Source organism: Sceloporus occidentalis, unplaced genomic scaffold (genome assembly GCF_023333645.1).
Source record: "Sceloporus occidentalis isolate IW3139 unplaced genomic scaffold, rSceOcc1.0.p SCAF_34, whole genome shotgun sequence".
Classification (NCBI taxonomy): Eukaryota; Metazoa; Chordata; class Lepidosauria; order Squamata; family Phrynosomatidae; genus Sceloporus; species Sceloporus occidentalis.
Genome location: NW_028317014.1, coordinates 3,839,888 through 3,863,318, shown reverse-complemented (window position 1 = coordinate 3,863,318; position 23,431 = coordinate 3,839,888). Strand labels below are relative to the sequence as shown.

Below are 23,431 nucleotides of genomic sequence, written 5' to 3'. Positions count from 1 at the left end.
CCACAATTTTTTTTTCAAAATGGTTTGTCCCATGAACTGTCAATTTGTGACCTTGTGGTGAAATTCTTTCATAAAGAATATGCACAATGTGACAATAGCCCTAATTAGTTATCCTAATTCTTGATTTTTTTCCCCAAGAAAAAAAAAATGAGCAGTGAAAATATTGTACAAGTAAGCTGAACCAGTTAAAAACATTTACAATATTTAGTATGTACTAAATGACAATAGTCTCACATTGTGTTAAATGTTTCAACAAACGCTAATTTTTACAAGACATACTTTTTCAAGTAAATCAGTGCTAAATAAGAAGCAAGAACGCACAACCACTCAACGTCATGGCATACTACTCCCATCATCTGAACATCATGGGAGTTGGATAACCACATAGGATAAGTGTCTGGACGAAGAAAGCTTTCATATTTTGAACAAATATTTAACGGTCTAAAACCACAACATGGAAAAAAAAGCACAGCAATTAGTTTAAGAAGAGGCGTTTCCATCACAGTAGGAATATTACTCAGTACACAGCCAAGGATTACTGAAAAGAAAAAGTGTAAGAAAAAAGTAAATAAAAAAGATACTATATTCAAGCCATTTTTTTAAGTCATAAGTTAAACAGAATAGAATACTATGAACCTGCATTATATAAAAGACACATACAGATCCAAGTGATCATTTTATGATTTGTTCTAAAAATGCACTTACCGTTACAAGTGGAAGAATGTGACTCTAGTTGTACCTTCAAACACTCTACTCGTTTAAACACATATTGAAGTCAATTTTGCCTGTGTTTCTAGACGTTCTTTTGCTAATGCTGTAGCTACTTTTGTCTTATCCTCCTTCCCCTTCCTATGTCTAGTAAAAGCATGAAGTGAACATGTCCTGCACTTGCACTTCAAATTCAACAACAAAAGAACAAACATCTATTTGCATGCAGAAGAATATTCATTGGGGGGGGGCACTAGACTCTTCTTTTACTTCTACTTTATTTAATACACCATCAGTATACATAAAGCAGGGATGGATACGGTGACTGTCACAACTCCAGAATTGGATTTCTTAAACTAAACAGAAGTATAACTTTGCTTATTATAAATTGAAACAATTTTTTTAAGGTATTTCAGATTGAGAAACTAAACCTTTTAGGGGAAAATGTGCCAAGATTGTCATAATACTTTTGACTAAATAGTTGGCCAATAGCTTTGGTTACCAGAAATAATAATATTGTGCAGAAGGGTCTCCAATAGCCCATACATTGAGAGGCATCCTAAATGTAGTTATTTCAGGGAAACTGAAAGATATATATTTTTAGAATGCAGTTATACTTTTGTTATATAGAATTCTACTGCAAGTGGCACAGGGTTTGGTTTTGGATTACTGTATAGAAGAAAGCTGGAATAGAAAATCTTGACAGACCCTACGGAACCCTATTAAACCAAATTAATACAAAAAAAACCCCACAATTTGCATTTGTCCTCAAATTATGTGGGGAACAGAGTGACTTTATTAAGATACACTCATTGTTAGGTTAATTTAAACAGCACATTTACAACTTTTTATATTTTTCTATTCAAACAAGCTGGAAATCAGTAGTCCCTTACAGTTTCAGCTAGTAAGGGTAGGGGAAAAAATGATTTGTGCATTCTTACAAACAATTTTATTTTATTTTAAGAATTGTGTGCTTTTGTGGTTCTTAAGCTGCATAAACAAAGGCAATACACAAGGTATCAAACATTCATTCACATATAACTTAATTCCTTCACAGCATTGAGATGAACAGAATGAAAACAAATCGTCAAGCCTCTACAAAGTGCTTTAAAAAAACACAAATAAAAAATCAAAGTGTAGGATGGAATGGTATGGAATGTAAATAGACGTGTAGGGTCACATAATGCAAGGTGAAGTATATCATGCAAACAGTAGGTGCATACAGATGATGGTGATGGTGAGTTATGAGGTACAGTCCCATAGAGTCTATCAGTGGCATCTTCTGTTAAGTTGACCAGACACAGCAGAGTTTTCATGCTTGTAAAACGGGTTAGCAGAAATGAGCTGTGGTGGCCAGGCAGGCAGGATATGGTGCGTTACATGAAGGAAGGGAGGGAGGGAGGATGGAATCATGGCAAAAACATAGAAGGATTACAGGAAACCAGAACTGCAAATTAAGAAATAAAAAAAGTTATAACAACGTCCTTAGAAAAGAAATTCTATGTGAAAACAAAATCTCTTCTTATTAATTCAAAATTACCGTATTTGCTCGATTATAAGACGACCCCCCAAATCTTAATATTAATTTAGGGGAAAAAAAAAGAAAAAGCCTGAATATAAGACGACCCTATAGGAAAAAAGTTTTACCAGTAAATGTTAATTCATTGAAACTATTTTTTTAATAAAAGCTATGATTGAGAAAAATATTTTGGTTTTATTTACTTCTATTTTCCAACCTGCCCCCCAGTTATGCACATCTGCCCCAGAAATGCCTTATACCCCTATATGCCACTGTGCCCCATGATATGCCTTTTAACCCTCTAAATGCCACTATGCCCCATGATATGCCTTTTAACCCTATATGCCACTCTGGCACTTAGAGGGTTAAAAAGCATATTATGGGGAAGAGTGGCATATAGAGGGTTAAAAAGGCATTTCTGGAGGCAGAGTGGCATTAAGGGGGTTAAAAGGCATTTCACAGAGCACCCTGCCTCCAGAAATGCCTTATGCCCCCCATTTAACACTTCCCCCCGCCCCACTTACCGGTACTTCTGAGTCTCCTGTCATGTAGCTGGGGCAAAGAGAGTTCCCCGCGCCAGCGCCGGTGCCGCACCGGTGCGGGGGAACTCTGATCTTTGACAGCCGGGGAATGTCTGCGCGATGCACGCAGACAACCCCCGCTGCTAGCCACACCTCCTTCCGGCTGCAGCGTGAGTCTACACGCTGCCCCAGCTACATGACAGCTGCACACCGGGGACTCTAAAGTACCGGTAAGTGGGGCAGAGGGGGTTTGAGACAGGAGAAAAATGTAACAAAAAAACAAAGATAACTCCAGCTCACCATTTAGATGTTTTGCAGAGACGCTTCAAATTGCAGGGAGCACGGGATAGAAGGCCGAGCCATATCCTCGGTTAATCCAAATGACAGTTTAGATAGAAGATCCAGCTCCACAAATAAGGGTTAAAAATTCAAAATTTAATTAGACCAGTTAAAACATGATAGACAAAAAAAGAGAAAAAAAAGAGATAGATGTGCTCAAGTGATTGAGAAAAAATACGCCAACGCGTTTCAAACCTTACGGTTCTTAATCATGGCTTGATTAAGAACTGTAAGGTTTGAAACGTGTTGGCGTATTTTTTCTCAATCACTTGAGCACATCTATCTCTCTTTTTTTCTCTTTTTTTGTCTATCATGTTTTAACTGGTCTAATTAAATTTTGAATTTTTAACCCTTATTTGTGGAGCTGGATCTTCTATCTAAACTGTCGTTTGAGACAGGAGGATCCAGATCCCCTGCAGCTGCGGGGGATCTGGATCTTAGTCGTCTCATAGTCAGACTTTGAGGTCTGATTATAAGACGACCCCGATTATAAGACGAGGGGTATTTTTCAGAGCATGAAAAAAACCTCGTCTTATAATCGAGCAAATACGGTAAAAATCATCTGACAACAGACAAGTCTTCCTGCTTTAAAGACTTAAACCATAATGTAAGCTATGCACTGAGGTGGCAGGGTGATCAGTACAAGCATCCTACCTCTGGACTGCAATTATAAACGGTCCAGCCCTGACTCACGTTCTACATCTTTCTAATACCGTATTTGCTCGATTATAAGACGAGGTTTTTTTCAGAGCAAATGCTCTGAAAAATACCCCTCGTCTTCTAATCGGGGTCGTCTTCTAATCAGACCTCAAATAGAGTCTGATTAGGAGACTAAGATCCAGATCCCCCGCACCGCTGCAGGGGACCTGGATCCTCCTGTCTCACCCCCCCCCCCCCATCATACACACACTTACCGGTGCTTCCTGCTGTATTGCCGGGGCAGCGGGTTGACGTCTACGCGATCCGCGTAGACAACGTCCGCTGCAGCCGGAAGGAGGTGTGGCTAGCAGCGGGGGTTGTCTGCGTCCGTCGCGCAAACCTTCCCCGACTGTCAGAGATCAGAGTTCCCCGCACCGGTGCGGGGAACTCTGATCTCTGACAGCCGGGGAAAGTATACGCGACGGACGCAGACAAACCCCCGCTGCCAACTCCACCTCCTTCCGGCTGCAGCAGAAGGCGACGTCAACCCGCTGCCCCGGCTGGAAGCACCGGTAAGAGAGGGCTGAGAGGGGAGGGGAGGGGAGAGTGTGTGTGTGTGTGTGTTAGTTAAATGGGGGTATAGGGTGTGTGTGTGTGTGTGTGTGTTAAATGGGGGCATAGGGCATTTCTGGAGTGGCGTTAAGGGGGCATTTAATAGAGCACTCTGCCTCCTGAAATGCCTTATACACCTATATGCCACTCTGCCCCATAATATGCATTTTAACCCCCTAAATGCCAGAGTGGCATATAGGGGTATAAGGCATTTCTGGAGGCAGAGTGCTCTATACAATGCCTTTTAACTCCCTTAATGCCACTCTGCCTCCTGAAATGCCTTATACCTCCCTATATGCCACTCTGCCCCATAATATGCATTTTAACCCCCTAAATGCCAGAATGGGATATAGGGGTATAAGGCATTTCTGGAGGCAGAGTGGCATATAGGGGTATAAGGCATTTCTGGAGGCAGAGTGGCACATAGGGGGTCAAAAGGCATACCATGGGGCACAGTGGCATATAGAGGGTTAAAAGGCATATCATGGGCCACAGTGCCATATTGGAGTGGCAAGCCTGGGGGCAGAAGTGCGTAACTGGGGGACAGGTTGGAAAATACAAGAAATAAAAACAAAAAAAATATTTTTCTCAATCATAGCTTTTATTAAAAAAAATAGTTTACATGAATTAACATTTACTGGTAAAACTTTTTTCCTTTAGGGTCGTCTTATATTCAGGCTTTTTCTTTTTTTCCTAAGTTAATATTCAGATTTTGGGGGGTCGTCTTATAATCAGGGTCGTCTTATAATCGAGCAAATACGGTATTAACAACCTTTTATTCAATAGCTCAAAGACCAGCAGATAATAGGTTTAATGGAGAGTAAATTTGTCCATATGGTGTTTCCACGTGTTTTCAAAACATTTTAATCAGAATTTCCTAAGTTACGGTCAAACAAAGGTAAAGCATGGGAAGATAACATCTCGTTAGGAAGTGTACATAATGAGATGGCATGTTGGCTTTTCCTAGAATAACAGCTAAGTGTTCCTGAGACGCTTTCCCTGCATCCCCAGGGGCAATAATAGGGGCCCTTATATACGTGTTCAGCCTCATACAGTTAGGTTTTCCAATGCACATTGGCAATGCACAATGGCAACAAAAAAAAGCCATATGCAAGAGCTCAAGAGATAACTGTATTTTTGGCACCAAGCACACAAAAGCCATTACTTTCCAGACACCAAGTTTATTACTGAACGCACCATAGATTACTTAAAATTATTTAAAAGTCAAGTAGCAAGTCATGCACCTGCGTATTAGATTGTTAGTTTAAAAAGAGATGGCTGTTATGTTAGAAAAAGTCCTGTATCAAACACACTTTATGAAGTCCAAGGTAGTTCTTTTAGCTAAAATGCATTGTGCAGCTTGTTTTCTATCGAAGCTAGATTATGCTTGAGCGTCTTTTGCAGTGTACAAAGACTTTTCCCTCAGATAGTCCATCTGGTTATTAAATTCTTACTCCCATAATAATATAGTCTTGTTGTGCCAAGTGCCTCGGATGGTTTTTTTGTATGCATGTACGTGGGTTACATTATCAAATTACCGTATTTGCTCGATTATAAGATGTTTTTTTCCAGAGCAAATGCTCTTGTCTTATATTCGAGGTCGTCTTATAATCAGACCTCAAATAGGAGGTCTGACTATAAGACTAAGATTCAGATCCCCCGCAGCGCTGCAGGAGACCTGGATCCTCCTCTCTGGTAACCTCCGCTGCTGCTGGCACTTCCCCTGGGGGCTTTTATGACTGAGCGCCGGTGTGACAGGAATGCTCCATCATAGAAGCCGCGGCAGAAGTGCCGGCAGCAGCAGAAGTTGTCTACACGCAGAGCAGAGGATCCCTTGCAGCGCTGCAGGGGACGTGAATCCTCCGCCCTTGCAGCCGGTGAAATGTCACCAGAAGGGAAAATGGAAGCAGACGGAGTGATAAGACAAAGTAACTTGCAGGATGCTTATTAAATGTGCAGTGCACCCTGAGTTTCAGTTTACAATTCATTATAAAGGGCCATCCTCAGTGAACTGCTTTTGCCAATAGGGCTGATCTGGCCATATATAATGCATAGTTAAATCATGAGAGTTTATAGAAAGTCTCCACTCTTATTGAACTATGAATTATAGTGAAGGGAGTCGACACCAGAACGGTCCTACAAGCTGCTACTTTAGTGAATGATACTCAATATTTATTACTTTTCTGTTGGTTTCTTATTTTCCTTCAGTCTCTTCCCTTTTTTTCCTAAATTACTGCATTAGTCCCTTACAAAATATAAGCAGAGTGTTAAATCATGTGATGTAAAGCGAATAGATTCAGAGGCACAGCGCTACAGATGTGACCACACGGTTGCTCATGCAGTGGGGAGGACAAAGTAGTCTCCGTACCAGTGAGTGCATGCTTGTGAACCATCATAATAACATGGTTTTCACTAGACAATTAGGAAAGTTCAGCTGGATGCTGGGAGGGATGTGGGCTATGAAGGAGACACAGAACATTTTTAGGGAATTTGCATTCCTAAAAAAGTGAATTTTTCAGTGAAAATGTCTTTTATGGGACCCATTCATTAATGAAAAAACAACCGCTCAGTAGAATAACATGGTATGTTGACCAGAGGGGGGAAAAAAAAAAAAGTCTCCAACATTTAACCTCTTAGTACTTTATGCAATATTCTTGTTACGTAAAAGCCCAGTTGAAGACAATGGAAGATATTTGATTGGGATAACGTAGGAGTACATGTTCCATTTGTGTTGAAATATACAGGAACCCTGTGGCTATTCTCATTTGCTTAAAGCTGGTTCGAAATGAACTGCAGGACACTTAAGATGAGACGTTATGTTTGTGGGACATACAGACAGTGCCACCTCGTCCCGAGCGCCTCGGACCCCCACACCATAAATACGCAGTTAATAAAGCTTACCAGAACCATGCGCCCATGCAGCAAACAGCAGATTAACTGTAAAACAGCACACAGGTAACAACCATGATGAGGGTGAAGTGAACAGACTAATCTTTAAAATACTGTACATTAAACATCAGCAGCAACTCAACACGAACGGATTAACAAACACATCACTAACAAAATAAATGATGGCAGCAAATGGTTATGGTCAGCGTATGGTCGATACATGTCAGTGCTTACATGAAATAGGTTTTAGCGCAAGCAGCATTAATACGAGACTTTAGGAAATGTATGAGATTGGCTGTAAAACAGTATTACTGGAATTTACTTTTGGATTATAATGTAATGTTATTTCTTATGTCTTATTCCCCTTTTTGGGGATAGTTCTTAGTATTAGGCTAACTATATATAAAGTCCGTACGTTTCAAACACATTTGTAGGATTCAGGCATCAGTAATGAAGATTACCATTCAAAGTACGCTAGAGCTAAAATGGGTTTATGTTCACGCCATAAATACACGAGACAGCAGCTGAAATGTTGCTGCAACGTGAATCCTAACCTGGCTTTCCATATGAAGCCCCAAGGAACATTTTGTTCTTTAAATCGACATGTCATGATGTAGCCAGTCTTACACATAGAACTGAAAATAGGGAACTTATTTTCCATATGGTAATGAGTTTTGGAATTAACCGCCTCTTCAACCGTCCTTCGGAAGAGCTTATTAAAGCTCTAAAGCGAGGAACCGTACTTTTTATTACCAAGGTTTTCAGTACTGTTTGAATATGCTATGTATCAAGATATACTTACTTCTTTCTCTCTTTCTCTCTCTTTAAAGTCTGTGATCCCCCTGCCTGCTGTGCCTGGGACTGAAGTAGCTCTGTTGCAGTCTTCCTCTTTTTAAACTCATTGACTTCATCATCCAAGCTTTTCTTCTTGTCTTCTAACTTTTTCTTCTCGTCCTGGTGCAATTTTTTCAGTCGATCAAACTTTTCGTGGAGCTGCGATCAAACATAGCAGGTACTTAGCATTAAGTGCCTAGAATGTAATATTAAAAAAACGTATTTAAATCTAACCAATATTCGATCATTTGGGTTTCTAGACCTGTTAATTAGCTGCAATCTCCATAGAAGCAGGGACAACAGAAACAACCTTATACCAAGAACGGATTAGAATATGTACAAGTGACTTGTTTATCACACAGCATCCATGGCTGCTTCCTTATGTGTATGGATGTCCTGAGGAAGACACCCTAATCCAATTTGCTCCCTTTGCAGCACACGGTCATTCTGAGCACGTGAATGGTCTAATCTTATGAGGAACAATTAGGTTACTTTAATACGACACAAAAGAATACCTCTTTTTCTGCCTCTTTCAGCTCTGCCTCTTTTTCTTTCACTCTTTGAACAAACATTTGCCTCATTTCCTCCTCTTTCTTCTGCAGTTCTCCTAAAAACTCATTTCTTTTTGCTTCATAGGTTTCCTGCAAACTAAAATAATTAAATAAATAAATCAGCAGATACAGATAAAAAAAGCCTCTGATTATGGTATACACATACACACACACACACACACACACACACACACAGCAGTAGGAATCCGTAGGAATCTATCATTCAGCTTTTGTCTATTTTACATTTGAGCCAACAATGTTTTTGGGAATGTTTTTCCTTAAGCAGGAACCCCCCAATTTAGATTTCTAGTTTTCTTTTTTAAAAACAGTTGTATTATCTTGGCCCAATCTACTAGAGAAACACTAGACTCATTATTACCGTGATAAATACACGGTCGCTATGTTAGTCAACCAGCCAACAGTCTTTTGCCATAAATAATCAGCTCAGTGTGGTGGTTGTGCAGGAAACGTCACCCAAAGTACCACATGACTGACAACAATGGCCGCCTGCAGGTCTGCACATAAAGGTAGCTTATAGGAAACAAAAAAAAGATAAAACCAAGTTTCTGTCAATATCTACAACACCGTATACAGCACTGGATTTTAGGATCGGGTTGAAAATTTATTTTTCCATGGGACGTTCCCCTTTAACATGTTTTTTGGTCGAAAAAAAGTTATTTTCAGACCAAAGATATCTTATGCTACTAAACTAATTTGCAATAAGAAGGTTTATTTAAAAATAGATATTATAAAATAAGGAAAATCACAAATTTCATACGAACAAATAACTTATCCTCAAATCTCATGAATTTCCTAAGAAAAACAATGTTTTTTTTGTAATTGTGCATATTTACAGCATAAACCCCTCTTATCGCTTTCAGGTACCTGAATGGTTTGCTGTCGGGATCGGTATCTTTGAAGCCCATTTCCTCCAGCTTGCATCTTCGGTACAGTTCATAATGACGCGCGTGGGTCTGTTCCCGTAGATCCTCCATGTTCACCCTTATGAGCATCTCTCGAAGTTTGACGAAATCACAATGGGATTCATTCTCCACTAAAAGAAAAAACAGTTAATGGTTGTTGAGCCACAAAACATCTCTACACGATAGGTCCAATGGGGAGGGGGTGTTTGAAAGACATAGAGGAGGAACATGTATTCAAAAGATTATAGAATATGTACTAGAATACGAGTTCAAGAGAGCCTCTTTAGGGGCCAAAAATAAAAATGATGCAGTTATTGAATGCACCACACTAGTTTACATTAATAAATCTATCTCTAGTTTGGGCTGAATGACTGTGAATTAATGTAGGAAAACCAGTGAAACTTTACAGATACGACGACTGCTTACCTTGAACAGTTCCCCAAGGATACTGCCGGACTTTCATCATTTTATTTCCTATTTTGGCTTCCTCTGTACTCCCAACAACTGCAAATGGTAAATGTGCCTGACGTGTGGAAGAAAAACAACGAATTCAAAAAGATAGGTAGGCATAGCTAAAAAAATTGAATCTAATACACAAATTTTAGTATAGCTAAAGTGGGTATATTTTTGAATGCCCGATACATAATTTTAAATTATACAATTTTGTGTCTAGTTTATGCATCCATAAAACAGGTTTATTACACTGAAGTGTTTTGGAAAAGGTTATAGTCTAAAGATATAAACACAAGACTAAATATTCAGCAATAATAAATACATGTATTCCTCTAGTTCAACATTTAGAGCATTTCACAAATAAACAAGCAAACATCTCTAATAAATGTTATTCTCCATTAAGTCTCAACTGCAAAAGATTTAATGCACAGATTTCACAAATTCCAACTAGCCACACTAGCTTTGTTTTTTCCTTTCTTTTTGTTTTAATAGCATCAGAAGTCACCTTTGCTGCCAGTGGATTTCACAACTTTACAGCCTTCACTGGGAAGAAAATCCTCTCCTGTGTACCGCGTATCCATTTTATTCTATGATTATGCATTGGCCTGTCGCTGCTCATCTAAATGGATTTTTTAATCTATCCATTTACTGCTAACATCTTGATATGTACCAACATCATCATATTTAAAGTGAGAATATAAGTGCACATTACTTTAAGTGGATGACTGAAATCATTGTCTAATTTTTCCAAATAAGGAATATTTTAAGGCTTCATCTAGAGAAGCGAATATAATACGGGTATACTGACACAAGGAATGCCTGGGAGGCGATGCCATTGGAAGTCCACTTGAACACCAGTAGACCTCCAATATATGGCAAACAACTGGCATTTCAACAGCACAAAAAGCACAACACTCACGTTCATTGTCCCGTTAATCTCTGCAACAGTCTCATCATCTGTGGGAAATTGGTAGATCTGTACCCCGTTACTGACCAGCTCGCTCGTGATTTTTATCTTAAATTTTGTCAGCTCGCTCTTCGAAATTGCATCAGACTTGGCAATTATTGGGATGATATTTACCTAAACAAGGGGAAAAAAACAAATGCATTTATTCTCACAGATACTCTGTACATCCCTTCTTGCATCTGCTAAATGGAATTAGAAGGAAACAGAGGTCTTAAATCTAATGTGCAAGTATCAATCTTAAGAAAATGGTATCGAGAATCACATTAAAATGTTTGGAAATCAAAGGAAAATCCAGCCACTCTACAACGATGCAAATATATCAACATCATTCATGTTTCCATATGCATCTGTAATAATTGTGTGATTGTGTTTATATGCTCATTATACCAGCGATTACAGTGGATAGTTCTAAGAATGCTTACTGCTAACATAAAAGCTCCAAAGCATCAAATGATTCGACACCATGGAAAACCGGGAAGGGTTCGACCGAGATAAGTTACACATTAGGGCACTACTGGTCAAAGCCCTGCGTAAATTGTTGGAACTATATAAAACATAATAATAATAATAATAATAAAAAATAATAATAGCAGAATCACAACAGAATATCAAAGCAGGGTGAGCATGAAACATGTAAGGTATGGATTATTTACAGCAATTCATTTTCTTCACTGTGGGATGAGTGCTGAAAGTGAACATACTGGAATAATGCAAGAATATTACTAGGTAAAATACACATGTCTGCATATACACATACACACTAAGCAAAATGCACATTTTAAAAAAAATATTATTATTATTAGTCTGCAGTAGGGAACTAATGCATCAATGTTGACCTTCAACATGTCAGATATAAGATCTGACATTTACCGGATACCCCTACAGCATTGTAGAATACAATGTCGCTAAATAAGTTAACAAATAGCAGCAAAAAAGCCCAGGTGCATAAAACCATCGTCATTGTGCACACTAACCTTACTGTCCAGTTTTTTCATTGTGACCAAGTCCAGGGATTTCAGCGAATGGCCAGTTGGAGCAATGAAATAGAGACAGACGTGGACTCGAGAGTCGTGGTAGTTATGAAGGACTCTTTTGATCTTGAGCTCTTCCTGAAGGTATGCCTCAAACTGGGAATCAATAAACTCAACGATAGGCTTATAACTAGAAGAGATGAAAAAGTAACAGTGACTAATAAACTACTCCTTTTCATTATATATAAGACCATTTTCTGAACATTATTGGTAAAAAAAAGTTTATTTTCCTGCCTGCTTGCTAGAATATTTGACCATTGGTTATAGACTTATTAAATGTTCAGGACTGTGTATATTTTTTTCTATTCTAACAAAATAGTCCACTTTCATTTTGTAATTTTCTTTGATATGAGATTCACAAAGCATGCCCTCTTACATGTGGAATTCATACCCTACGACAGTGGCGCCCCATTCTGTCTACGCACTACCACTTGGATATGGTTAATATTTTGAAATCTCAAACACCCCCCCACTACATACAATTTCTGTGGACATCCTTGTATTTGGAAAAAAATGAAGAAAATGTAATTTCAAATAAAGACTGCGTGTGATTTCTCATGTGGCAGGCTCAGTAGAAGAATAAAAATAAAACCAGCTAAACATACAGACGGGTCAAATGAACATTAACCATGTCAAAAATGTATTAATGTATTGAATTTTTATCAAAATGTATCAAAATAGCGCCTACCTGTCTTCTTTGTTTATCTGATCCCCAAAGCCGGCCGTGCTGACAATGGTCATTTTCAGCCGTACATTACTCTCCGTAAGATCGTATGTACTGGACTTCAGCTGAACACCAGGTTGGGAATGAGAAGTCGGTTCTCCTTCAAACTTGGTGTTGAACAATGTGTCCATGAGGGTTGATTTGCCAAGGCCTGTCTCGCCTAAGAAAATAAATTAATAGCCATTACATGTGTAACGTTGTATTAGATTGGCATCAGATTTATAACGTATAGTCTGTCTTCTCTGTGAGCCATCGAAACAAATCAAACCTGAACGGGCATCATTTCTCAATTGTAATTAACATTTTTTTTTCGTTAAAGCAAACCATAAAAGTGTTACTATGGAAACTTTCAGTTTTCTACATTTCTTGGAAGAAGTAAGTTTTATCAAAATGTAGTAAGTAGTGAGACATCATCAACAACAATTATGCCAACAACAAAGGTCACCTAGTCTTACCAGATCCTGGACATCATAAGAGACACACCAAAAATATATAGTGGTGTGTGTGTGTGTGTGTATATACACACACACACACACACACACAATGAAATCTGTACACACACATAATGAAATCTGAACAGCCAAAAAAGACCAGTATAAACACGTGAACACTTGTATGATTGTAGAACTCGTTTTCTGAAAAACATCATTATTTCTGCTGGTTGTTCTTATCCTAGTATGCAAAACATGTTCGAAAAGGGAAGTCACTGGGGATGGTTATAAGAGTTGTTGTAAGAAGGGCAATTGTGACAGACTGAGCATAAAAAGGATTTGAAATAATATATTGGTCAAACTGAGCAAATCTACATGAACTTATCCTTTTACAGAATTAGCCATATTTCTTGAACATAGGATTCTTTTGCCATTGGCTCAGGGTTATCATAAAACATATTTTTAATAACAGCTCTGCAATAAAACCTCTAATTTGCTTATGATCTTAAACCTTTATTGTAACCCTTGTGTTATTGTGTGAATGCGCCCGGCACTGATTGGGGTAACGGGGTCTAAAGCAGGTGTACAGGGTGTTGTCCAAATCCCAGCACCGTATTAAGCAGACTCTATGGACCCCGGGAGTGATTTTGTTTAAGCTTGTAGCAAACAAGTCATACAATCCGTTCCATTCATCTATATCCGGCCATTGAATGGTCTCGGCTTCAGCACAGTTACAGAAGTCGTGTTGATTTGGAGCTAGCAGCTCGTCTATTCATAAGCACACATGTAGGCCATTGGATCAGTGCCTCTCGTAACAGAGTCGCTGCGTCTATAAATACTCACCCACACAGAGGATGTTGAAACAAAAGCCATGGTTAATTGATTTGTTAACCAGCTGATCCGGCAGGCTGTCAAATCCCACGTGTCCAGAAAGAGGGATGGTACGGCACCCTTCGCCCTACAACAAAAGCATATTGTTAAGGGTCACTGTAATATATATATATATATATATATATATATGTCTTTTTAAATACCTAGATTCCAGTTTCTTAAGAAATCACTATGCGGTCTTAGTAATTAGTGTATAAAGGACTTAAATGCTTGTTTCATTATATACCCAACATACAAGAGTTATTTGGTTCTACGACGCTGGAGACAGATCTGTAGATGAGGTGCACAGCTCTGCTCATTGTGAATGTCACTCGGCCCGTAACAGATGCACGCTAAAAAGGAAATGGAAAACCATTCATGTGGTCCACCGCGCCGCTTCGGATCTGTAGCCAAATCTCTCTCGACATTTAGACGCACAGAATCATGCTAGTAGAAAAAACGTTTAATCTACAAAATGGGCTACTCTGGTACAAGGGGTTCTAAGGCTCTTAAGTTAAACTCCGACGAGCCATATGCACGTGTGGGATCCATCTAGTCCAGGGCTGTCCAACCTGCGGCCCTCCAGCTGTGGCAGGACTACATCTCCCATACTCCCCTATCAGCCACTTAGGTGAAAGAGCATTATGGGAGATGTAGTCCTGCAGCAGCTGGAGGGCCGCAGGTTGGACGCCCCTGATCTAGTCGCTAGAAGTTTACAAAGGTATGCCTTTGTATTAACAGCAAGTCACCAATACATTCTGCAGAGGTAATAGTCCAGAACACATTTTTGGGTTATTTTTCCATACATTCCACTGTTTTGGATCTTAAACCTTTAAATGCAAAAGATTAGAAACCTCTGATATGGCGACCGTACTGCAGGGCTGGCAGTTTTTTTTAACGGAGAAGCCTATGCTGAACATATCCAAAACATCAACAGCCCTTAAGGACCAGCGCTGGGCACCCTTGATCAAAGTCAACGTAGCTTTCAATGATTAAAATATGTATCCCCGTTTAATATAAACATTTACTTTGTGTTTGGCTACAAGTATTTGCAACCTTTAGATGTTAGGAAAGTACTATAAACACTGGAACACCGCCATGACACTAAAACCAGGGATGATGGGTTGGCTTTTTGGGCGGCTTGCCTCTGAAGTTAGAAATACCGTATTTGCTCGATTATAAGACGAGGTTTTTTTCAGAGCAAATGCTCTGAAAAATACCCCTCGTCTTCTAATCGGGGTCGTCTTCTAATCAGACCTCAAATAGAGTCTGATTAGGAGACTAAGATCCAGATCCCCCGCACCGCTGCAGGGGACCTGGATCCTCCTGTCTCACCCCCCCCCCCCCATCATACACACACTTACCGGTGCTTCCTGCTGTATTGCCGGGGCAGCGGGTTGACGTCTACGCGATTCGCGTAGACAACGTCCGCTGCAGCCGGAAGGAGGTGTGGCTAGCAGCGGGGGTTGTCTGCGTCCGTCGCGCAAACCTTCCCCGACTGTCAGAGATCAGAGTTCCCCGCACCGGTGCGGGGAACTCTGATCTCTGACAGCCGGGGAAAGTATACGCGACGGACGCAGACAAACCCCCGCTGCCAACTCCACCTCCTTCCGGCTGCAGCAGAAGGCGACGTCAACCCGCTGCCCCGGCTGGAAGCACCGGTAAGAGAGGGCTGAGAGGGGAGGGGAGGGGAGAGTGTGTGTGTGTGTGTGTGTGTGTGTTAGTTAAATGGGGGTATAGGGTGTGTGTGTGTGTGTGTGTTAAATGGGGGCATAGGGCATTTCTGGAGTGGCGTTAAGGGGGCATTTAATAGAGCACTCTGCCTCCTGAAATGCCTTATACACCTATATGCCACTCTGCCCCATAATATGCATTTTAACCCCCTAAATGCCAGAGTGGCATATAGGGGTATAAGGCATTTCTGGAGGCAGAGTGCTCTATACAATGCCTTTTAACTCCCTTAATGCCACTCTGCCTCCTGAAATGCCTTATACCTCCCTATATGCCACTCTGCCCCATAATATGCATTTTAACCCCCTAAATGCCAGAATGGGATATAGGGGTATAAGGCATTTCTGGAGGCAGAGTGGCATATAGGGGTATAAGGCATTTCTGGAGGCAGAGTGGCACATAGGGGGTCAAAAGGCATACCATGGGGCACAGTGGCATATAGAGGGTTAAAAGGCATATCATGGGCCACAGTGCCATATTGGAGTGGCAAGCCTGGGGGCAGATGTGCGTAACTGGGGGACAGGTTGGAAAATACAAGAAATAAAAACAAAAAAAATATTTTTCTCAATCATAGCTTTTATTAAAAAAAATAGTTTACATGAATTAACATTTACTGGTAAAACTTTTTTCCTTTAGGGTCGTCTTATATTCAGGCTTTTTCTTTTTTTCCTAAGTTAATATTCAGATTTTGGGGGGTCGTCTTATAATCAGGGTCGTCTTATAATCGAGCAAATACGGTATATACAATTTCCATGGTGAAAATTCTACAATAATATTTACACTTCTCTGGCTACCGGAGTGGAATCCCAGCACAGCGCTCCGCTCCATAAAGCCATTTAGCTTGCGGGAGCAATTACAATGTATTATTGTTGGTTTCCATTTGTCGCTTGCTACCAGCAATCTGCATACAAGTCCTTAATAAGACTGCTAATGAAGAACAGGTTTCCTGAAACACATTAAGTACTTTAAACAATACATTTCCTCTAAAGGAAAAGTGTACTAGACAGAACGTAAAATTCAAGCATGCTAAAAGTGCACTTTAAAGAACTAAATATTATTCTATACACAGTATAAGCCAAACTGCTAACAAATGAATGAACACTTTTTTTTATATATATTTGGCTAAGAAGTGATAAATAAAACACGCTTGTCAATGTGTTTCAGTGTGTCTTCTGAAGTGCCTACATTATTATTGTTATTATCCTTTATTTATATAGCGCCAACAGTTTACGCAGCGCTTAATACAATACATAAATTCAAGGGGTATGACAAGACAAGAATTGACAGACTAAGACAAACCGATACATTTGGTGGAGAGAACCCTGCTCGCAAGCTTACAATCTAGAGGGAAATGGGGTGACAAACATAAGGCATAGAGAAAGGGTGAGAGGTAACACGTTAGGGTTTATTCACTTAATGTTTCATCTCATTTCCATTAACCTTAAACTTGATGTTTAGTGAATAAGCCCCACTGAAGCTTGGCAGCCGGTTAACTCTATGATACCGCAGGACATGATCTTTGAACAATCCGTTTAAAAAACACTTGCTTGAATATGAAAGCTCAAGCGCTTTCTCCGTGCACTTCAGAAAGGCTTCTAGTGAAATGCTTTGAGTTTATGCAAAAGTTTCACTGTCCTAGAACGGTGATTAGAGTGCACCCTACAGTGCGCATTCACGACACGTAACCCTTAAGAAATACACCAGCGTACTTTGTTAGAGGGTCTGGTCTGTTTGTACATCATGGGATCTGTTCGGGATTTCAACACTCGCTTCACTATTCATTACATGGTCCAACATGAGCACATGCGCAGTATGCATTCTCTGGTCAGTCCTCCAGTTCCAAATCCTGGTGAGCTCTATGGCGCCGCTTTTTTGGCTCAGTAGGGCAGTGGGATAAAGTGGCAAAATCGAGACTGTCCTGCGCAAGGCTGGACAATCGGGAGGTATGATAATGCATCATTTAAAGGGTGAGACTTTGGAGCAATGTCACAGATTTAACTATACATTATACAGGGCAAGGCAAGCTAGTCTTGCAGAAGCTAACTGGGGATGGGTGTTTTTAATGTATAGGAGCTTAAACACAGCTCTTCTGCAAACTCAATTCTCCCTTTAGTGAATAGATCCTTCTGTGTGGTAAGCCAAAGACCAGAAAACAGATTTAACCATTTCTATATTGCAAAACTGTGAGCATCGTGATCTGTCTGTATCGTACTTTAAAATCATAGATACCAAGTAAAGCATGGAGGAAGTGGTTTGGTGGACAAACAAGTTAGGTTGAAAACCAAAGCCTGTTATAAGAGGCCTGCGAGCCAGAGATAAACCAGCTAAAGCACATGTTCCCCCTTTTGGTAGTATTATGCCCTTATGGACATGCGCAAGGATGTCCAGTGCTTAAGGGAAAATCTAGCTAAGCAGACACATGGCTTGACGAGAGTCCAACTCTACCCTGACTTACTGTCTGCCTCGCCGGCGACCGTCTGTACATTTCCAGTTGGCGCCACAAACAATTGCAACATTACAGAGTGATGCGGATCGTTACAGATCTCCACTGCTATACATAAAGAAAATTATTACATAGACAGCTTCCAGGGAGATGCTGGAGGACCGTGCAGAGCGAGGTAATGACTGTGGGGCTGTGCAGAATGGAACCGATCTCTTTTAAAGAGAAACTGCAGCTTCCAGACATCAATACAGTTTAAGTCAGCACAGCGTTTCCTGTTCTATAAAAGAAACCGCGGTCATGGTGTTTCGGCGTACATCCACTATAGATGGCTACAGCGTTTAAAGTGCGAGTCTTCGTCACGCACTACATAACCTCGCCGTTTTTAGTTACAAAGAAAATGTTGAAATTAGTAAACATCTTCCGCATACATACTTTATGTAAAATATGGAATTAATTAAAATATATTACTTTATAATAGTGCATGTTCTATACTATTGCTGTGGTAGGAAGTAAAGGGTTAACCACTATAGTAGGACCCTCTATAATCTATAGCAATCTGGCAAATTGAAATGGAACGTCCCTGGTTCAAAGACAGTGCCCTCAACCACTGGGCAGCCCCACTCAACATCAGCAGTAATGTGCCGCACGATGCGGAAAACCCGAAGGCAATGCTAATGATTATTTACTGCTAGGTCCTCCTTTTGAACTAATTCAACAGGACACCAAGGTCACTGCTCCAGAGAAACAGCCGTCACGGAAACCTGGAAATTACACGCGTGTTCCCCGCGGCTCGCCGTGTACAGCTATCTCAGTACTGGGGGACCGGAGAGTTAAGACTCTTTACAGATTATGTATAGTAAGAGGCATTGAGAAAACTGGAAGATTTGTTGAGCTGCTCATCAAAGGTCAAAGAGTCTGCTAGGCAAGGGTTTGACAAATCCCAGAAGCCAGGTGGCCGTGGCCACTAGACTTTTAGATCTGGCTCTTATTTCTTTATGCCATGTTATAATGATATCTATGGGTATACTTATTTCTGGTCTGGCTCCAGTTTTTCCAGCCCTATGTTAAGATCCTCATTGACAATTTTCACATGAACTTATTCTGGATTTAGTCCTCAATGTAGAGGTTATCCAAACCCAGTTTATTCTCCTGCGTTCAACCAGCAATTACACAAACTTCTTGACCCTTTAAGGACACTCAGAAGGCTAGTTTAATAACCATTGTTTTTGTGCAATCATCCTTACAACCCCGGCATCACCGATAAAAAAAGAACAAAATACCGTATGAAACAATTAGGATTGTAGGTACTGTTTAGAAAACGCTCTCCTACCCAGAAACAGAAGAAACAAAATGTAAGAGACACTTGGACAAAACGCACAATAATTCCCAAAATCCTGCCAGCCATTGCTATGCACGCCGAAAACCCCAAACGCAATCCTTTATCCTCGATAGTATTGCTACAAGAGAACATTGTTACAAGAAAACAAACACAACCATCCTACTGTTAATGGTGTGCCAAGAATAATAAAGGGAAAAATATATTAGGGCTGAAACAACGAATCGATAAAATCGATAATAATCGATAACGGAAATCGTTGTCGACGATTTCCGTTATCGATTAATCGAGTGATCGATTCGTTGTTTACTTACCTCCGCGAGCGTTCCCCGCTTCTGCAGTCTCCGCCTTCTTTTAGTTACGTGACGCGTTCCGGAGGTAAGTATTCTTCATGTCTGTGCGAATCGCTCTGTGCGAGTGGCTCTGTGCGAGTGGCTCCATTCTCACAGAGCGGTTCGTGGGGGTGGGGGTGGGGTTTCAGGGGATGCAGGGCAGGGTGTGAGTGTGGGGATGCAGGGCAGGGTGTGAGTGTGGGGGCAGGGCAGGAGACTGGGTGCAGGGCAGAGTGGGGGTGGGGATGCAGGGTGTGAGTGTGGGTGCAGGGCAGAGTGGGAGACTGGGTGCAGGGCAGGGTGTGAGTGTGGGTGCAGGGTGTGAGTGTGGGTGCAGGGCAGAGTGGGTGCAGGGCAGAATGTGGGGGCAGGGCAGAGTTGGAGACTGGGTGCAGGGGCACAGTGCAAAGTGCTGGGTGCAAAGTGCCAGGGCTGGGTGCAAAGTGCTGGGTGCAAAGTGCCAGGGCTGAGGCAAAGTACTGAGTGCAAAGTGCCAGGGGTGGGCGCAAAGTGCCAGGGCTGGGCGCAAAGTTCTGGGTGCAAAGTGCTGGGTGCAAAGTGCCAGGGCTGGGGCAAAGTGCTGGGTGCAAAGTGCCAGGGCTGGGTGCAAAGTGCTGGGTGCAAAGTGCCAGGGCTGGGGCAAAGTGCTGAGTGCAAAGTGCCAGGGGTGGGCGCAAAGTGCCAGGGCTGGGTGCAAAGTTCTGGGTGCAAAGTGCTGGGTGCAAAGTGCCAGGGCTGGGGCAAAGTGCTGGGTGCAAAGTGCCAGGGCTGGGTGCAAAGTGCTGGGTGCAAAGTGCCAGGGCTGGGGCAAAGTTTCTTGAACAGTAATAGTCCACCTCTTTTCAGAATGTTTGGGGTTATTTTGTTTCATAAATATTGTGTTTGGGTTCTTGTACTTTGAAAATATTGTTTTTTATTACATCATAACAAAATAAGAATGTTAATGTAAATTTTAAGTTATTTTTTAACATCCAGTTCATTAAATTATTTTAAATAAACGGAAAATTTGCATATTGTTTTTTTTATCCGATTAATCGAAAAAATAATCGGCCAACTAATCGATTATTAAAATAATCGTTAGTTGCAGCCCTAAAATATATTCTTGATAACCATACATCAGTTATAAGAGACATATGTTGAGCATGAAAATATGTTTTTTATAACAAAGCAGCACAAGTAAATTCTGAAGACTCTGTGCGCATAAACACTCAAGATACACAGAAAAAGCCCCAAAACTGCGTTACTTCTCTTAAGTAGTCATATTTTTCTAAATACAAGATCTATCCAATTGGGGGATGCATTATACCGCTAATTACACAAAAGTCCTTTGCAATTTTTGGAATACAAGTTTTTCCATTTTTTCCCACAAATACTGTATCGCAATGAAACCGGATTTTAGAAGCAGGTTTACCTTAACAATAAAAAGGTATCGGCACGTCGTAGGGGGATAAATTTATTTTATATACTGGACATGAAGTAGAACTGCTTTACAACACACTGCGTCGCCTCACGGGCACTGCTAGAGGTTCATATACATCCTGAACGTCACATTTAAAGGTTTCGGCTGCACCTGCTCTGAACGCCAATCTCTAATTTACTTAAAACCTTAGAGCGTTATATCACACCAACCACTTACTATTCACAAAGCTTAACCTGGATTTGACTTTACGTTCAAAGTGATCATTGACCCCAAAAACAAATACAGCCCCTGCTTCATTGACGAAAATAGATGAGTAGTGGGTCCCTCACAGAATATATATATTAAAATATCATCATATTAATAACTGCACTCTTATTTACTCCCTTCTCACATATATATATATATATATATATATATATATATATATATATATATATATATAAACAAGATTAAACAGCATGCAGACAATATATAGGGCTTGAGAAAAGGTGTATGGCACCCAAACAGCCATGGATCTATGTATGCTATAGTATGTGAGGGGTTAATGAAATAGAAGTGTAATGTTTTATTATTCTGGAATATTTGGAGTTACTGCACTCCAGCTGTTATAACAATGCTTTCATTAACATAATAAACAGTGTGACAGTCATAAACCGGGGGGGGGAATCATTTGGGGTAAAGCCTGGTTAAGCGATATGTAATCTGTTGATTTTTACCCCCTGCCTGCAAGCTCTCAGTGCCATCCTGCCCCTACCACGACAACGCCCTGCACGGCATGTCTTTTTTTTTTTTACACCTGCTGGATTGTGGGAATTATAGTCCTGGCAGCAGCATGGGGATGGCATGAACCCATCGATAGCTAGGTGATGAGATGTGGGGCAGAGTGCCCCGTTCTACCCCCTCCCCATCCCTGTGCCTGCAGCAGGAGGATGTGATGAGGATGCTGGCTGCTGGCACACAGGCGTGTCACGGTGCATGGCTCGGGATGCTTATGGCTAAACCATTGTTAAAATGTGAGACAGAAATATAGGCCGCTCCGGTTCGACGCTGCAACCCAAAAAGATGCCCGGCCCTGCCTACTCACCACCTGCCGAGCTATCTCAGTAGCCGCCATAGTCGGGCTCTCAAAGAAACTGAACAGGAAACCGACAAAGAGAAACGGCTACACTCTGGTCTCTACCAATTCAAGGGGGAGGGGTGTCCGCCGTCACAGCCCTGCACTCTTTTCACAAACGCACCGCTCGCCGCCGCGGCTACAATGTACACAAAGAGCAATATGTCCTCTGCACCGATAATAGGCGCTGGGGGACGCAGAGGGTATCTGCCGGGGCAGTTCGTGGGGTTGCTTATGATAATGTGTTCACTGTGCAATCAATGGGACCTTCCTTTCTTCAATAAACCGATGTTAGAATTTGGCTTGATTTGGGCTGAAGGCTTTATAAATGCGGTTAATTGATGGGTGTGCAGCAAAACTCCCAACATTGCAAGTGGCCTATTGATGGCTATTTAAAAGGCGTTTCTAAGAAGAATAATGTATTTTACTCAATTCAAAACATAAATAATATAAATGCTTGTGATATTTAGGGCTGTAGAACACGGCAATATCAAGGCGTATGTAGAAACCACAGGGCCCTCAGGCAAAAATTGCCCCAACTTCACAAGCAACATGTCCCACAATGCCACCCTTTCTCATGAAACAACTTATTAGTGCCATCTTAGCCCTCAAACAACTTGCCGGTGCCATCTTTGCCACCAAACAGCTTTTCATTTCCCCCGCAAACAGTCTGTCTGTGCCATCTTTGACACCAAACAGCTTGTCAGTGCCCCCAGTCTGTCTGTTCCATCTTTGATACCAAACAGCCTGCCTGTGCCATCTTTGCTCCCAGATTGCCAGTGCAGCTTGTCTGTGCAATCTTTGTTCCCAGACAGCTTGTCATTAATTCTGTGTGAGCACAAATGTGTGTAACATTTAATGCAGGGGGGGCAAAAGATGGTACAGGCAGGCTGTTTGGGGCATTGGCAAGCTGTTTGGTGCCAAATATGGCACAGCCAATCTGTAGACAACAGTGGCACAGACAAACTGTTTGGGGTACTGAGCAATCTTTGTTCCCAAACAACTTGTTATTATAATGTGTGTAACATTGAATGCAGGGGGCAA

General features: G+C 41.1%; 1 protein-coding gene across 1 annotated transcript; it reads right to left on the bottom strand.

The window, feature by feature from the left end:
* Nucleotides 1–513: 513 nt before the first annotated feature.
* On the bottom strand, nt 514–22,387 carry LOC149298158 (septin-6-like). The gene is made up of 10 exons (XM_089487810.1): nt 22,358–22,387; nt 13,985–14,099; nt 12,675–12,870; nt 11,930–12,116; nt 10,908–11,069; nt 9,962–10,058; nt 9,498–9,666; nt 8,577–8,709; nt 8,030–8,220; nt 514–538 (listed from the first exon to the last, which is right to left on the bottom strand). Exons 1-10 carry the CDS (start codon nt 22,385–22,387, stop codon nt 514–516), a joined length of 1,305 nt encoding a protein of 434 aa, XP_089343936.1.
* Between the last annotated feature and the right edge of the window lie 1,044 nt (nt 22,388–23,431).